This window comes from Mchenga conophoros, linkage group LG3, assembly GCF_057382185.1.
Source record: "Mchenga conophoros isolate Kocher_MC1m ecotype Shallow Benthic linkage group LG3, M_conophoros_male_GT1.1, whole genome shotgun sequence".
Taxonomy (NCBI): domain Eukaryota; kingdom Metazoa; phylum Chordata; class Actinopteri; order Cichliformes; family Cichlidae; genus Mchenga; species Mchenga conophoros.
The window spans coordinates 42,108,721-42,127,050 of NC_140528.1; the positions used below are offsets into that span (position 1 = coordinate 42,108,721).

The window sequence follows — 18,330 nt, forward strand, 5'->3', positions numbered from 1 at the left end:
TTTAAAAACACAACAACAGTAAATTGGTACTCAAATGTTATTATTACAAAAATAAGCATTTCAACTCTTTTTTGAATGAGTCCACAGAACTAAATCTAAATTTAATGGGGATCCAGCACAGTGAGTTTAGCAGGGTTTGAGTGCTTGGAGGTTCTGGTAGGGAACTTTGCAGCACCGCTGTGCACAAGCTGCAGCTGTCATGTGTGCAGGCAGGCAGGGAGGAAGGACCCAAAATGCAGAACTCTGTGGCAGACGTAAACTCAAAACACTCAGCTTTATTGCTGGGCAGTAACAGAACATAAACTTAACTAAACTGAGAATACAAAACTAACTAAGCAGACAGGCAGGCTAGCAGACGGATCACACAGTTAACGTGAGGATACGACGTGACAACGAGTAAAGGAAGACGCAGACACTAAATACAAGAGGTGAACAGAGTGAGGGGAAACAGCTGGGAGACACAGCTGACGCTGATTACACTGACGAGCCAGGGAGAGCACAAAGCTGAACGCACTGACATAAGACAGAGACCTACAAAATAAAACAGGAAGCACACGACAGACACAGAGATCCAGACGAGACCCAGAACTTAACAGACGCAGACTCATAAGCAGACATAATGACATCATGGGCAGACAGGGGGAACCCGGAAGGTGGGACCAGGGCAGGCATATAACAGAAACCTAACCAATGGCAAATAATAATGGAATACATAATCCGAATAAACAAAAGCATAAGGAAACACAAAACACTGAGTCGACAGACTCAGGACCATGACAGCAGCCAAAGCAGGGAGGGTTTACTGAGGCAGTAGACAAGTAGTCAAGGATAGATTCAAGATACAAGATTGTTTATTGTCATGTGTCAGGCATTTCTTTGTGCAATGAAATTTATTCCTTGCTGTCCACCCACAGATGCCGATTAATATTTACAATACAAATAGAAAAACATATAAATACAAATAGTACAAATAAATAGCTGAAGACTGTGTGTAAAAGAGCTATAGCTTAAAATGCTGGCTTAATATGTTAAGATGACCAGACGTGCAAAAAAATAATTAGTACTGTTCAAAATGGGTCAGCTGTTCAAGAGTCTGACAGCAGTGGGGAAGAAGGAGTTAGTGAGTCTGGATGTTCTGGATTTCACACTTCTAAACCTTCGTCTTGAGGGCAGAAAGTGAACAGTCCATGATGGGGGTGTGTGGGGTCTTTGAGGATGGAGGCAGCTCTCCTCTGGACTCTGTGATAGTAGATGCTCTGGAGAGAGGGCAGTGGAGTTCTGATGATCTTCTCCGCAGTTGTTATCCCTCTCTGCAGGCGTTTGCGGTCCATAGCAGTAGTGCTGCCGTGCCATGCAGTGATGCAGCTGGTCGGTGTGCTCTCCACAGTGCAGCTGGAGAACCTGCTGAGGATCTTGGCCGACATACCAAATTTCCTCAGCCTCCTCAGGAAATACAGCCGCTGCCGAGCCTTCTTGACCAGCTGTGTGGTGTTCAGTGTCCAGGTGAGGTCCTCAGAGATGTAGACATCCAGGTATCTGAAGCTGCTCACCCTCTCCACTTCAAGGCCCCGGATAAACAGCGGCTGGTGAGGCCTCCTGTTCTTGTGTCCACTATCATCTCCTTTGTCTTGTCAGTGTTGAGGGTGAGGTTGGTGTCCTCACACCATGACACCAGACCAGCCACCTCTCTCCTATAAGCCGTCCCTATAGGCTATTTGAAATCTCCTTTTCGGCTCAGGGCCAGGCTGTTTACCGCTATTAAGAATAATAACGGTTCTCCTATATTTATATTCTTCTTGTGTATGAAGAAGGTGTATGCTTGTGTATTAAACTGTCTATTTAAAAGTTGCATTTGCTTTTTTTATGCAGAGCACAACATTGACTATAGAGGCAAATTCCTTGTCTGTGTGCAAAAACTTGGCCTAATACGATGATTCTGATTCTATTCTTGCTGTATGGCGCTTTGCTTTTAACAGACATCTCATGAATTTGGACTAAAATTAGTTTGGGGCTGGTGGTGAAGCTAATTAGCTTATGAGGTTCTGACTTGTGAAGCTCAGCAAGATGAATTTGTGTCCTATTCCACTGAAGTCTGACACATGGTGCTGCTCACATTTTTTCCTGGTTTCTTTGCTGTCACTTTACACTAAAAGTGGTGAAGCAACAACTTGCATCACAAATTTGTTCAGCCTCAAAGTGGCATGTCGGTCCAAAGATTAGTTGCACATGTCTCAGGCTGTATAATGGCAGGGTGTAAAACTATTCAAGGCTTTTAGGTTAAAGCTGAGCTAAAAAATATTGCAAATATATAAAGAGTTGTCATGATCCGGAGTCTGCGATTCCGTGTTTATGTTATTATTATTCTGTGGTTTTGGTTATTTTCGGGTTCTTGTACATTCCCTGTTCACGTTTCATGTTCCTATGTTCTGTGTTCTCCAGTCTATGTGAAGTCTGTTGTCATTCCGTGTATGTGTTCCCTGTTTTATTGTGAAGGTCTGCGTCTTATGTGAGTGTTTTCAGTTTGCCTCCCTTGTCTCGTCACATTAATCACTCCCAGCTGTGTTCCCCACCTGTGTGTAATCTCCCTGTGTTCTCTGAGTGTATTTTAGTCATGTCTTCTGTCTTAGTAGTTGTTGGTTCGTTTGTGTTATTCTGTGTTTGTACCTCGGTCTTCCTGGTGATTCGCCCTGCAGGGTACCCTCATTTGTGTTCTGGCTTTGTGTTAAATTTTAGTTTTCCCAGTTTAGAGTATTTTCTGTTCTGTTCCTCGCCCCCCTTCCTGTTGTGCTGTATTTCACCTTTTGTTAATAAAGCTCTCTCACTACTTAGCAGTCCGCGTCTTGGGTCCTTATCTCCATTCCACACGTCTGCTACGCCAGGCATGACAGTACGAACCAGCCACCGTGGAACCAGTGGCTTGCAACCCGTCTGAGGAGCTCAAGGATGACATCATTTACAATGTGGAGAATTATGTATGTATGTATGTATGTATGTATGCTGACAGAATTAACTCACCTGCTCATGAGCTCAGTTATAGCTGCATTACATAATTAATTTAATTAAGCAGTTTATTAGTGAGTTTGTTTCACACACCCCACTGTCCCTAAAACTGTACAATGTGTAAAAAAAAAAAAAAAGAGCCACATCTGGCCCAGACAGCACTGCTGTGACTTCATGTTAGACCCTCCTCATCACTCACTGAGATGAAGCAGAGACAGAAGACTTTATGATCAGTTTATTTGAACTGGACCTCAGTCATAAGTGTACTTGTGCAAACCTGTGATGGTATATTCTTACTCTTTTGCACAAAAGACTGACTAAATACTTTTTTGCCCCACTGTATATTCTTACTCTTTTCTCATCAATGCTATGTTGTGTACGTGCTTGGCTCTCTCTCTGTGGATCATAAATAAGTATGTCTGTGTTTCTTTGTGTGTTTTTTTTTCTAATGAGGATATATATTTAGTTTCTTTTCTGTGAAAATGTGATAAAGATCAGCATTACCCATGATCACAGTAAGTTCACTGGAATCCTGCTCATCCAGTTCCAGAGAAAAACAAACCAGCTCATAGCTGATCATTAGTTATTTGAAATCAAATACCGAGCACACATTTCTGATGTGTTTCTTTATATGTGAAATAAAATTGACCTTAAATCAGACTTTATGCCAGTTACCAGTTCAGTAAAGTTCTGCAGATCACAATTTTTTCCAAAAACTGCTGACATTAAAACTGAATAGACTATCTGCATCTACACAACATATTTAAATGAAACTGCACGGCTGCATTGGTACTCCAACTTCCTCCCACAGTCCACAGACATGCAGTTAGTGGGGTTATGTTAATTGGAAACTCTAAATTTGAATGTGTGAATGGTTGTCTGTCTCTGTCTGTGACAGACTGGTGATCTGTCCAGGGTGTAACCCTGACAAAGATAAATAGAAGAGAGTGGATGTAAGCGTCACATGGTTGGACTGTTGGAGTAGATGAAAAGTAGATGACCTCTGGCTCAGAAGTGAAATCAGTTGACCTCTGAGGTGTTCCTGCTTGAATAAATGCTGCACTGTAAACCCGAATGTTCAAAGTAATTAAATAGATTAAATAGTGTATACTCAAAGTCTTTAAAAAGTTCTGTTAACTTAAATATGTCAAGTTCGTGTAACATGTTCTTCTTTTTGAGTAAATGAAACTAATAATATTTGATTGAATTGAACTATTTCTATATTAAGTAAGCATCACTTAAAATCACAACTTAAGCACAACGTAACACAGATAAGTTAGGACATATAAGAATGGTAAAGTCCTGTTATTTTTTGTTGTTTCAAGTAGGTAGGATTTAATAATAAACTTAATTTATGTAGCACATGCTAAAATACAATAAAATCTCAAAGTGTTTCACCAAATAAGTAAAATCAAATTGTCTTAAATGCATTAGTGGAAGACAAAATGTATTTATTTTAATATTCATTGTTTTATCAATGTATCCTACATATATATTTTTAATTTTAATTAATTAATTAATTTTTTAATCTCTGATTCACCCTCCAAAGAGGAAGGCGGCGCTAATGAGCATTAATACGAAACACAGAAGAAGTAAAGGTATATGGGCGGGAACAGCACCAAAGAGGCAACAGGGATGACTGGAGAAAGTTGGACCTAATGGCAGCAACCCTGACAAGGATAAATAGAAGAGAATGGATGTAAGCGTCACATGGTTGGACTGTTGGAGTAGATGAAAAGTAGATGACCTCTGGCTCAGAAGTGAAATCAGTTGACCTCTGAGGTGTTCCTGCTTGAATAAATGCTGGTCAGTAGTTTCTTCAATTTCTCTCAAAACATAACTCGGAATATTTTTATAATTTTAAAAAGACAAGCCTAAAGTCACAGTTGCTGCTTGACTAAGAAATAAGAATTTCAAGTTACAATTTCACAGTTATTTTGTAAGTATCACAAGACCAAAGTGACTGTTGGTATTTCTCCATAAAGTCCATCAGAAAAAGATTTTTAAAGATTGACGAGAAAATTCATAAATGAATCTGCATTTCACTGAGACATGAAAGGCTCTAGGGGGCAGTGTATTAAAAAAAGTTGAATAATATTCATCGTTTAATGTTTAAAATCCTGCTGTATAGGCATTTTTATATAAACCATCAGCCGCTTAAGTAAATTTATTTATTATTTTATTTATTTATTATTTATGAATTTTATTTTAATATTTCAAATGAAAGCCCCAGTTGATCCCTGGGACACGCACATAAGCGGAAGGAGAAATAGTTCCCATATCAAATATTGCTTAGACTTGATCTTTTTTGGTAGTTTTACTTGCTTCTGTTTTCTTTCTTAGTAATGAAAGACAGATTTACTTCAAATCATTGAGGAAACACAACGATCTTCTAATATCCTGATCCATAAGGTGAAACACGACGATCGGATGTTTCGGTATCAATACGCAGACAACTATAAAAACACCTTTAAGTTACTTGTATTTTGTTACATCATCCTGCATTTCGGGATTGCTGACAGTAAGTTAAGAGGTTAATACAATTAACTTGATATATTTCATCTCATTCTCAAAATGCTAATCTTAGGTTACCTTATATATTCATTTAATATACAATATCCTGCTACAATCAGCCGACGTGAGTTCGTTTGCAGGGAGAAGGAAAATGGTGGTGAGGTCTGCAACTTTTAATGCGTGGAGATAATACTGAGAGGCTGAGAGTGTGTTGGTAAAGTGTAAACTGCATCAAGGATAGAAAACAAATCGCCATCGTGAATTCAACTCTGTGTAAAAATCTACAAAAAGAGCACGCTAACACCAAGTTAACCAGAAAGAAAATTCTTACAGATTTGATTTCCTTGAATTAAAACTCTTCAAACAAACACACTTTGTTCTTTTTAGCCGCTGAATGATGTTCGTGCTGTTTTTAGTCTGTTATCAAGGTTAAGCTGTTTGTCTGTTCTTTGTTATCTCCTGAGTAGAGGTGTGAATCAGTTAGAGACAAATTTTCCATCAGCGCTTTTTCTCAAACCCACAGAACCACACGACAGGAACGACATGTGACAAGTTTACTGATGCTGCAGAGGAAGCAGACGACAGCACGGTGCCACGCTTATAAATGAAATGAAGAAAAAGCAAAGTTACTGAGGACATTTAAAGTAACGCATTACATTTATATTTTTAATTACTTTTAGTTAAACTATATACAGACAGACTTATACAACCACAGAGAGTGTACATTATAATGAGAAGACACAACACAATATAACAAATAAGTATTACAAGTCAAATTCCTCAGGTCTGATGCGCTGTGTGGACCAGTTAGAGACCAGCAGCTGGATGTCAGTGGTTGGACTGGTGGACGACTTCAGTGAAGAGTAGACGATGTCTGGCTCTGGTTTAAAGTCTGAACACAAACACACACAGGTCAACATGAGAAGAATAAGCAGCTCTGAAACTCTGTTATGTTTATGTGAAGTAAACTGACAGAATGGGGAGAGGATTTAAAACACTTTTAAAATTTAAATTTACATTTGTTGTTGAGTGTTCAGACGGTGAGGGAGACATTGTTTCTGAAGTATTAAACTGGTTACAGGAGAAACCAGTGTTGGGTGCAACGCGTTACTTAGTAAAACTATCGGCTGCTGTTAATAGCACGAGTAATCTACTGAAGCACCTGACACGAGAGCATAGACGAACACTGAGTGATCCTTGTTCATCATCCATGGATATCACCGCAGCAAAACCTGATTTTACTTCAGCAGCACAGAAAGCATCTGAAGGTGAGCTTAAAAAAATGATTGCAGGCTACATTGTGGAAGAGATGCTACCGCTGCCCACTGTAGAGTCTCCGTCTTTAAAAAATGTATTTACTATTTAAAGAGTTTAATTTCTATTGTTTGCCCACTCAAGGTTTATATGGATTTTAAGAAGTATTTAGTTAAATTACTTATTGAGTAATTAAGTTACTTTTCAGACACAATAATTAGATAAGTATTTTAAATACAATATTGATTAAGTAATTAGTAATTTATTACTTTTTTAAAGTAAAGCTTCATTTATGTGAGTTCAATTTAAATTAAACTGAAACTTTTGGGGAATTTGAATAAGTTTCAGTATTAAGTATTATAAAAATGTTTTTTTTCTACACAGTAAACATGAAGCCTTATTGCCAAAATCTTTAAATCAGTAAAGCATTACTGTAGTTATAATTCAGAATATAATATCAATGATATGACTTGTTATATTTGTGCACAGATTTTCAACCATATGAGAAGGAAAAACATATTTTATCACAAGGTACAGACTCACACTTTGTCACACTGTGCATTATGGTCAGCACTGTGATGAGAGTTTGCTGTTTGTCTCCATTTATCAGCTCAGTGGAAACAGCAGGGGAGCTGCTGTGGTTTTAGGACAGTTTGAGGTGCTGAGGTGTGGTTCATTTACATTTTACTTAAAGTCTTATTTTCATGCAGAGTTCTAATGTCATCTTGTCTTTTACTTGATAAAAAGTAGAATAAAGAGTTCTGTTTTTATGTTTTATACAAATGTTCATCATCCAGTGATGACAAATTTACTGCATTGAGGTTGGTTCATGACATCTGCCGTGCATAAATACATCCTGATGACAGGCATAACAACAACTCAAAGTGAGATGCTGTGGCCTATCATAAGCTCTGATGATCTTCTTCAGCTGTTCTATCACAAGCATAAAACAGATTTAGTCATAAATGCAAATATAATGTTTGTATGTGTGGAACAAAGAACAGCTCATTAACCAGCGTCCTCACACACTGACCGGAACAGGATGTTATGCAAACTATAAAATGATTCAAATCATACCAGTGAAATACAAAATTGTGATATATATGTGAGCAGAACTGATCTAAGTTTGATTCTGTTTGCACACTAACAGTCCTGCATGACAACCTGAGCTGATGAAGTATTTTTATCTGACAGAGGAAACATGACGACCACAGAGCTGTTAGTTTCTGTTTACAGACTAACCACAGGCTGAAAAACCCATGCAAAGAACAGCATTCATTAACATCACCTACAAACTCAGAACATACAACTCTGTTATGTCAGCCAAAAGTGGCCTGAGCATAACACGGCTCTTCTCTCTCCTGTATCACACCCTTTACTTTCTCAGGCTCTCTGCTCTCTGTTGGCCTCTTCATCTCTTCTGGCTTTAGGTGGACCAAAAACACTGGTGAGAACAAGTCCTAGAAGACAAGACTACCAGGTCAATGTTTACCAGGTTTAAAGATATTTCAGACTTTAATGTTGAAATGAAATCGATAAAAAGTCTGTCCCGTTACAGAAGAAGAGTGATTATTATGAACAATCACTGATTGTGAACTGGGAAAAAGTTTTGAATGTTATTTTGTCAAAGACAGAAACAGTGCTGCTAGGACAGCTACATATTGCAAAGTAAAAAATGCATGAATTATGTCAAAGTTGCCAAATTCCAGATTGTAAGAGATGCAGCTAATCTATCAGTACCAGAAGTCTATATGATATCTTCCTGAGTAAATACAACTATGGCATGGGTTTTTTTTTGTCTCCTAAAGTGTGGACAGACTGTTGTGGACATGAATACAAGGAACAGTAATGTAATAAAGTCAGATAAAAAGATATAAGTCATAAGCTCTAGTTTTACTTTCATTCTTGGGGCAAATTCTGCTGATCCTATACTTTTGTACTTCGACTTATGTAACATTTTAAAATCAGACCTGACATACCAGTGAAAGGGTTTGGACACATTTCTCATGAGATCATTTCAATATATATTATGATGACACAAATGTACAAAATACATCTCTTTTCTTCTTTTCTTTTCTTCTGTCCTGCACAGTAAACATTTAGTCAGATCGCAAAACTCTCGATGACAGTAAAGCATTACTGTAGAATGTAACAGTTACAATTCATAACATGATACCAGTGATATTCTGAAAGTGAATAAAGAGCAGCTGTACCTGTTTGTCCATAAATGATGTCTTCAGTTCTCAGGGCTGAGTGGACGGGAACAGGATCACTCTCTGTACAATGAAACACACACAGAGGAAATCATTGCAAATGCTACAAGTTATAAAAGTGTTTTAAAAAAAGACAACAACTTATCACTGCTTCTTATACAATGAAAATATTTCCTAAACATTTCACCAGTTCTTTTTTGTGTGGATAAGACCACACTCGTTATATTTGTTCATTGATTTTAAACAATATGAGAAGAAAAAACACATTTTATCAGAAGGTACAAAACAGACCCACACTTTGTCACACTGTATATACTGTACATCATGTTTAACACAGTGAGGAGAGATCCTTGTTTGTCATCATTTTTCAGCTCAGTGGAAACAGCAGGAGGAGCTGCTGTGATCTTAGGATAGTTTGAGATGCTTCGGTGCAGTTCATTTAAATGTTACTTCAAATACGATTTTCATGCAGAGTTCTAATGTTAGTTGTTAGTTGTTAATGTTGTCTTTTAATTGATCAAAAATAGAATAAAGAGTTCTGTTTTCATGTTTTATACAAATATTCATCATCCAGTCATGACGAAGTTTTTGCATTCAGCTTGGTACATGATGCACTGTTTTCCTGTTAAGCAATTCATCATGTTTTTCCTGTACAAATACATCCTGATCACACGCATAACAACTCTAAGTGAGATGCTGTGCTCTATCATAAACTCGCTCCATCTTCTTCAGCTGTTCTATCACAAGCATAAAACAGATTTAGTCATAAATAGATATATAATGTTTTACATGTGGAACAAAGAACAGCTCATTAACCAGGGATCTCACACTGGGGCAGGACGATAAGTAAACTATAAAATGATTCAAACCATATCAGCATGTGAGCAGAACTGATCTAAGTTTGATTCTGTTTGCACACTAACAGTCCTGCATGACAACCTGAGCAGATGAAGTATTTTTATCTGACAGAGGAAACATGACGACCACAGAGCTGTTAGTTTCTGTTTACAGACTAACCACAGGCTGAAAAACACACAGCCCAACATGCAGAGAAAAACACTCATTAACGTCAGCTACAAACTCACAACATACAACTCTGTTCTGCCGGCTAAAAACAAATCAGCATAAAACTCCTTTTCTGTCTCCTGTCTCACAACTTCCAGCTTTCTCAGGCTCTCTGCTCTCTGTTGGCCTCTTCATCTCTTCTGGCTTTAGGTGGACCAAAAACACTGGTGAGCACAAGTCCTAGAAGACAAGACTACCAGGTCAATGTTTACCAGGTTTAAAGATATTTAAGACTTTAATGTTGAAATGAAAATGAATGAAAACTTTGTCAAAGACTGAAACAGTGGTGCTAGTGTAGCTACATATTATAATGCAACACTCAGAAACGTTTATAATAAAATATGTATGAATTGTGTTGAAGTTGCCAAATTCCAGAGTGTCTGTGATTATCAGTCGATGCATCTAATCTATCAGTATGAGAGGCCTATGTGATTTCCTTCCTGAGTAAATACAGCTATGGCATTAAGAAATCCTACATGACCTCTTTGAGTTTTTGCATTAAAAAGCTTTTCAGAAAGCTTTGCATCTGAATCAGAGATCAAAGTCACCAATGTTTGAACTTGTATGAGATTTTTTGTACATAAGTTATTGTATTCGTAAAGTTGTGTGACTCATGCACAGCAACGTGACTAGAAGACCCCAAACAAGAGGTTGAAAAATAAAAATAAAAAACTGACGTCACTTTAAAATCGAGACGAAGAAATTGGAAATGTACATATAAATGTAGAAAATACATATAATACAAGGAATATTTAAGGAATTTTAATTGTGTTTAACACATTAGTTTAAGCTCAGTGAGTTCACAGAGTTTTATCTTTTCTTTCAATATAAATATGAACACACAGCATATTAAACACTACCTCTGCTTCTTCTGATTGGCTTTTGTTGATGACTTGAGATTTTCTGTCACCGTACGTGATGTCATCTCCAACGTCTCCCCCATCAGCTGAAATGAGCCAGAATGAAAAGTGAAATGATTTATTGTGTCATACTGTGAGAAACATATTAGTGAATATCATTTCAGAATAATTTACTGTGAAAAACAAAGTCTGAGTCTCACCTTCAGTTTTCCTGTGAACACATGGTCTCCCTAACAGAACCAGTAACACCAGTAAGAACCCACAGATCGATTTAAGAAATGACAGCACAGAGAGAGCAGTGGAGGACAGTGATGGAGGAGAAGTGCATGTAGGAGGAGGTGTGGTGGTGTGTTTGTCTAAAACAAAGCAAACACAGTCATTAAGTTGTCGTCACATTGTGAATGTTGAACCTGCAGAAACACAGACAGGTGAGTGTGTCACCTGTCACAGTGATCCAGCTGGATGGAGACTCTCCATGACCGCTGATGTCACACTTGTAGAGGCCTTCATCAGACCTGGAAACATGCTGGATGGTCATGTGACCTGTAGGCTCTTTTCCGATGAAGACGCCATCTTTGAAGAAAGCAGCTGTGAGGTTGGAGGGAGTGGTCTTTGTTTTACAGAGCAGAGTGACGTCATCTCCCTCCATCACAGGGAGGACAGGACTCTGCAGGATCACTGATCCACCTCAACACAGAGACAAACTACAGCATTTCATCCATTTACACACAGCTTCATCAACACTAACTCCACACACTCAGCTTACCAGTGACTGTCAGGTTAACCATGTTACTGATGGGACCCTCTCTGGACTCACACCAGTAAACTCCACTGTCAACTGTAAAAATGTAGCTGATGCTGCATGAAGAACCAGCTGGTTTTCCCCACCCATCTCCACACTGAGTCCTCTGTTGTTTGCTTGTGTTTCTCCTCAGAGTCCATCCAGCAGAGCTGTCGTCCTCCTCACAGCTCAGAGACACAAAGTCATCTTCAAAGAACTGAGAGCTGCTGGGACTCACAGTCAGACGAGCTGTGAGGGTTACAATGAAAAACTGATGATCTGTTGTGAAACATGAACCCAATCAGGTCATATCAATGAACATTTTTTCAGGTTTAAACTGTGACAGAAGAAGGTTACTGACCTTGGTTTGTTGTGCAGCTCAGCAGTGAGATCAGAACTAAAGAGGAAAGGTTGGTTTGAGTTTTCACAAACACATCAATTCTTCATCAATCAGTCAATCAATCAAGTGATAAGTAATATTATCTCCTGTACTGCTGTGTCCAATAAAGAGAAGAGATTCTGTGCTATTGGGTTTATGCTTCATGTCAAAATGTGAAACTTTTGTATCTTAATCTGGGGAGAGAGGAATTTTTGGTTTATTATTAAGCAGGAAAGATTTTCAGTTTTTGCATTGTTCTACTTTGTTTTCATGCTGTAGCCTTTTTGTATGCACTAAAAGACAGCATGTATATTATTAAATGTGTGTTCACTGTGCAGTTTTTTAAAAAAAAACACTAAATTGCTAAATTCAGTTTTTCCACAAATTGTTCATTTGTGTTAAGACGGCTAAACGTGCTCTTCACAGCTTAAATGCTGCTTTCACTTTCTTGTTTGTCATTTTTTTTCACCCGTTATAAAAAATTTCAAGATCCAATATTCAAAGCGTTAATTGCCATTTCGACAGATCATTTCTCTGTGCAATGAAATTCTTTCTTTGCTGTCCATATACAAATACAAAGTTAGGCAAGGGTTAAAAGAGCAAGATGAAATAAAAAAAAAGGTAAAGGATAAAAATAATGAAAGATAAAGAAACAAGTACAATTTAAATAATTTAAACAAAAATTAAACAATTTAACAATTTAAAGACGTCTTTTACTTACTGAGCAAACAGCACAGAGAAGTTTCTTTCATTGTTCCTCTCAGTGATGTGATGTGTTTTTCATTTACAGTCTGAAGACACGAGAAAAATAATCCCTTCCCTCTTGCTCTGTGTGCCCCCCACCGACCTCCCACCTTTTTTTTTTTACCTTTTCTGATGTAGGTGGGTGGAAAAAACAAAAACAGAAAATATTTTTTAATCATATAACAAGACAGTGAAAATACTTTATAAAACCAGACTGTCCTCCTTAAAAGAAAAAAGAAGAAGAAAAACCTCTCAGCCAGCTGCTCCAGCACGTTTTCATGACCGAACCATACGTTTTGAAATTAAGCGACCTCTAGCGGTCACAGAGGAAAGGACATGTAAATTACATATTCATGTTTCGTCGGTAAATGTCAAAGAAATATTGAAATGTGGATTTTCTCTTTTTTTTGGTATTATTATTTTTCTTTGTTTGTCAGCTGTGTTGTGCTGTTTATCCCTCTGCATTTCTATCTCACCTTCCTAGTAATCTACACTCGTACAAAAATATACTGGAAGCTGCTCAGAGACAGCTTTGACTGCACATCAGCTCCTGCGTCTCTGCCTCATCTGACTCTATGGAAAATTTACTGTGACTCTAGACCAGAGAGCAACTGGAAGGTTGGGAATATAGACTGGATATTTATATTTTATTGTTTTCATATAATATCTCAGCGACCAGTCCAGCACGCAGCCATGTGTAAAGAATAATGTCATGCCAAGCAACTTTTCACTAGTGGGCACTTAAGCACAAACAGATGTGACTCACAGAGTGAGGAGACAGTTTCAGCAATTTTACACATGAGTAAATCCCTCAGACTGTACATGAAGGCAGCAAACTGATTTAAATTTAATCTAGTGTTGAGGTTTTGATTTGATTAACATTCATTAGAAACCCCAAATAGAAAAGCTGTGAACAGAAAAAGTGCCTGTTTAGGGTTAAAACTAATTCAACATTAGTCTTGGTGAAGTAAAATCTTACCAATTTGACTAACTTTACACAAATTGATACTCAACTCTTCAGACAAACAATTTGTTCGGAGTTATTTCAGCCACTGAAAGATGTTCCTGCTGTTTTTAATCTGTGGTTGAGGTTAAATTGTGTGTCTGTTCTTTCTTATCTGCTCTGAATAAAGGTGTGTATCAGTTAGAAACACAACTCACATTTTGCCATCAGCAATACTTCTGAAACCCACAGAACCACACGACAGGAACAACATGTGACAGCAAAGTTTATTGATGCTGCAGAGAAGGCAGGACAACGCTGTACAGATGACATTCATATTTTAGTTATACTATATACACTCATACAAACACTTAGAGTGTATATTTTAATGAGAAGGCACTAGAGAATATATGCAAATCAACATTGTGTGGCTGTGTGGACCAGTTAGAGACCAGCAGCTGGACATCGGTGGTTGGACTGGTGGACGACTTCAGTGAGGAGTAGACGACGTCTGGCTCTGGTTTAAAGTCTGAACACAAACACACACAGTTCAACATAAGAAGAATAAGCAGCTCTGTAAACTCATGTTTATGTAAAGTAAATGAACACAACAGGAGAATGTTAGTGAAAGTATCAGAGCATCACAGTTAAAGTCTGAAGAAGAATAAAATCAAATCTTTATGTTAAAGAGAAGTTTATGTATCTGACATCTTACAGACACAAACTCAGTTTCATTAAAACACACACAGAGGACATCACTGCAAATACCACAACTTCTAAATGCACTGTTAGTGTACAGGATGTATGTTAAAAGAACAGAGTTATTGTTCCTCATGTAGCACAAAGATGATGTGATCATCTTTTTTCTACTTTGGAAAATCACCCTCTGGTTGTATTTGGTCACTGGTTATTAACAGTAGGAGAAGAAAAAACCCCCACTAATTTTACCACAAGCTACAAAACAGCCCCACACTTTGAAACACACTATCATCAGCACTGTGATGAGAGATCCCAGTTTAGCTTCATGTGTCAGCTCATAGAAAACAACAGGAGGAAGTAGCTGATGTTGGTGAGGATGCAGATAAATGAAATGTTTACAGACAACATCAGCACCCTTCATTATTAATACATAAAATTCAAAATCAAAATAATAATCTGTACCAAACTGCCCTTAAGTTGTGGTTGATATTTCAGCATCTGGCTGAAGTGACTGAAGAGGTGTGAGCATAAAGGGAGTAGGATTTTTTAAATGACAAGTTCTTTCAAATGTAACGTTTCAACAAACGTTCAACGCTCAAAGATCATCAAACACACAAACAGTTTGTCTCACAGTGTGTTGTAGCTAAAGGTTTTGACAAGGAGAGAAATGAAAGTGTTATGACCGTGTGCAGGGAGGCAGGAAAAGGACCCAACATGCAGACTCCTGGAAGCAGAACTTAAACGCAAGGACCACTGCTTTACTGCAGGCATCACTCAAAAACAGAACAAAATAGGAGGGCTAGAAACTGAGCAAGAACCAAAACACACAGGCAGGTCTGAGGGCATGAATGTTAACGATGCGGCAAAGCACAGAGGCAGGCACAGACAATAAATACAGAAGGTCAACAGGGCAAAGAGGGAGAAGCAGGGAGACACAGCTGAGGATAATAACACATGGTAAGAAAGGAGGATGCAAAACTGAGCACACTGACTATTAAGACTAGTGCACAGAGGAGCTGGGGGCAGATAAACATAACGGCACGAGGGTAAACACGGCACAAGAACTCACACAACAATGTACACACATGGAACCAAAACCTAAGAACTAGAACTCAGTAAAAACTAAGGAGCTAGGAATACTTAAGACAGAAACCAAAACCAAGAGACTCACAATGACCAGTGTTGGGAAGGTTACCTTTAAAATGTATTCCATTACAGAATACAGAATACATGCCCCAAAATGTATTCTGTAACGTATTCCGTTACGTTACTCAATGACAGTAACGTATTCTGAATACTTTGGATTACTTAATATATTATCATGCTTTTTACAACAACGTGAATGTACTATTGCTGTGTGATTTATTACTATTACTGAAGGTCCGCGACTCCGAACTGTAGTAAAGGGACCTCTGACTAATACGGCGGGGTCCCTGTCGGCTCGTAGCCGAAAACTAGCTTTACTTTGTTGTCTGGGTCAACTTTTCTTGCGAGAGACAGAGAGAGGCGTTGAAAGGCTGCTCCAACAGAACTTATTGTTTTCGGAGGAAAACACGAACACAGTGTACAGTCGAGTCTTAATAGCTTACTTACAGCTGGGCTCGTCAGGCTCTCTTCTTGGCTGCAGTGGTTATTATTATATTTACATGCTTCCAGCTCCCGTTTTTCCTCGATGACAACTCGTACCTTTCCACTCCCCCTGTTCTCTCTCCCTCCTCGCGCTCACAGACACATAACGTGTATGGCAGTCCATTCTCCCTGCAACACGGACTACACTGCCCATGATGCTACATTCTTTAGAGCTATGCTTGTAGCATTCTGCCTGTTAGCTTAGCACAACAACAACAACAACGGAAAGGCGCTCTCTCACCCAGGAAACACACAGTCGCAGAGAGCGAGAGAGCGTCGCCCTGTAACCATGGCAACCGTAACGCTGCCGCCTGGAATAACAGAACGTAGCTGTCAAACAAACCCAAACAGTCATGACCCGCGACAATATGAAACAGGAAAGTACCGCAGTGTAATCCATTTATTTCAACAAAGTAACTGTATTCTGAATACCACCTTTTTAAACGGTAACTGTAACGGAATACAGTTACTCATATTTTGTTTTTTAAATACGTAACGGAGGTACATGTATTCCGTTACTCCCCAACACTGACAATGACACATGAAATCAAGGAATAACAATACAAACAGAAAACACTGGGTCCCTGACCTAGGACTGTTTCTTCACTCAGAAAAACCAGAACAGGAGATGAAGAGAGGTTGGATTTAAAAGGAAGAAACTGAGGGTGGACAAACTCAAATAATCTTCATCGTGTAAAGAATAAAAAATAAACCAGTGAAACTGGAAGTAAGATGATCTGTGTGTGTGTATTTTCATGGTAAAAAGCTCTTAAAGTGGGAATTCGGCATCCGATTTATGTTGCGCTGGATCATAAACTGTCAAAATGAATTAATTAGTGAGTTCACAGAGTTCATTTAACCATTTTTTATATTTCCTTTGAATATCAACATGAACCCTCAACACACAGCACATTAAATACTACCTCTGCTTCCTCTGATTGGCTGTTGTTGATGACTTGAGCCTTTGCTGTACGTGATGTCATCATCTCCAACTCCTCCCCTGTCAGATAAAAGAAACCAGAATGAACACCAAAGTAATTTCACTGTTTCATAATCACAGCAGGAAACTGTTTAAATAATTTGTGAATATGACGTTAAAATAATTTACAAAACTTTACTCTGAGAAACTAAACCTGAAAGAGAAACGGCTCAGACTCACTTTCAGATTTCCTTTGAACTTGTTGTCTCACCAGCAGAACCAGTAACACCAGAAGAACCAGAACACAGACTGAACTAATAACTGACACAGTGAGGACAAGAGAAAAGAGTGATAGAGGGACACAGGAGAAATCAGGAGGAGAGGTGGATGTAGGTGGAGGTGTGGATGTAGGTGGAGGTGTGGTGGTGTGTTCCCCTAAAATAAAGCAAACACAGTCATTAAGTTGTCGTCACATTGTGAATGTTGAAAGCTGCAGAAACACAGACAGGTGAGTGTGTCACCTGTGACAGTGATCCAGCTGGATGGAGACTCTCCATGACCGCTGATGTCACACTTGTAGAGGCCTTCATCAGACCTGGAAACATGCTGGATGGTCATGTGACCTGTAGGCTGCTTCCTGATGAGGGAGCCATCTTTATAGAAAGCAGCTGGGAGGTTGGAGGGAGTGGTCTTTGTTTTACAGAGCAGAGTGACGTCATCTCCCTCCATCACAGGGAGGACAGGACTCTGCAGGATCACTGATCCACCTCAACACAGAGACAAACTACAGCATTTCATCCATTTACACACAGCTTCATCAACACTAACTCCACACACTCAGCTTACCAGTGACTGTCAGGTTAACCATGTTGCTGATGGGACCCTCTCTGGACTCACACCAGTAAACTCCACTTTCCAATGAGATGATGAAGCTGATGGTACAAGAAGAACCAGACCATCTTCCCCATCCATCTCCACACTGAGTCCTCTGCCGTCTGCTTGTGTTTCTCTTCAGAGTCCATCCAGCAGAGCTGTCGTCCTCCTCACAGCTCAGAGACACAAAGTCATCTTCAAAGAACTGAGAGCTGCTGGGACTCACAGTCAGACGAGCTGTGAGGGTTAAAATGAAAAACTGATGATCTGTTAGAATTTACATTGTGAAACATGAACCCAATCAGGTCATATCAATGAACATTTATCAGGTTTAAACTGTGACAGAAGAAGGTTACTGACCTTGGTTTGTTGTGCAGCTCAGCAGTGAGATCAGAACTAAAGAGGAAAGGTTGGTTTGAGTTTTCACAAACACATCAATTCTTCATCAATCAGTCAA

The 18,330-nt window shown here is 38.8% G+C and overlaps 2 protein-coding genes across 2 annotated transcripts in view; both read right to left on the bottom strand.

Moving 5' to 3' along the window:
• Positions 1–18,330, bottom strand: part of LOC146578743 (low affinity immunoglobulin gamma Fc region receptor III-like) — a 72,312-nt gene that overhangs the window by 53,172 nt on the left and 810 nt on the right. The window contains exons 2-5 of the mRNA XM_085268948.1: positions 18,234–18,269; positions 17,847–18,110; positions 17,522–17,767; positions 17,364–17,435 (exon numbers count right to left, since the gene is read on the bottom strand). Of these exons, the coding sequence (XP_085125074.1) occupies positions 17,364–17,435; positions 17,522–17,767; positions 17,847–18,110; positions 18,234–18,269 (618 nt within the window). The remainder of the gene's footprint in view (positions 1–17,363; positions 17,436–17,521; positions 17,768–17,846; positions 18,111–18,233; positions 18,270–18,330) is intronic.
• LOC146578745 (uncharacterized) lies at positions 8,562–13,054 on the bottom strand. Its single transcript, XM_085268891.1, has 8 exons — positions 12,788–13,054; positions 12,049–12,084; positions 11,673–11,936; positions 11,348–11,593; positions 11,107–11,262; positions 10,907–10,992; positions 8,982–9,044; positions 8,562–8,852 (listed from the first exon to the last, which is right to left on the bottom strand). The coding sequence occupies exons 1-7, from the start codon at positions 12,987–12,989 to the stop codon at positions 9,012–9,014; spliced, it is 1,023 nt and encodes a 340-aa protein (XP_085125017.1). The 5' UTR covers positions 12,990–13,054; the 3' UTR covers positions 8,562–8,852; positions 8,982–9,011.

What these genes read in the sequence shown, in the direction of transcription:
- LOC146578745 (XM_085268891.1), bottom strand. Translation starts at nt 12,989, where the DNA reads ATGATTAAAAAATATTTTCTGTTTTTGTTTTTTCCACCCACCTACATC. An exon ending in TGTTCACAGGAAAACTGAAG is followed by an intron (nt 10,993 to 11,106) that starts GTGAGACTCAGA and finishes GGCTCATTTCAG; the next exon opens with CTGATGGGGGAGACGTTGGA. An exon ending in GCCAATCAGAAGAAGCAGAG is followed by an intron (nt 9,045 to 10,906) that starts GTAGTGTTTAAT and finishes TTCATTGTACAG; the next exon opens with AGAGTGATCCTGTTCCCGTC.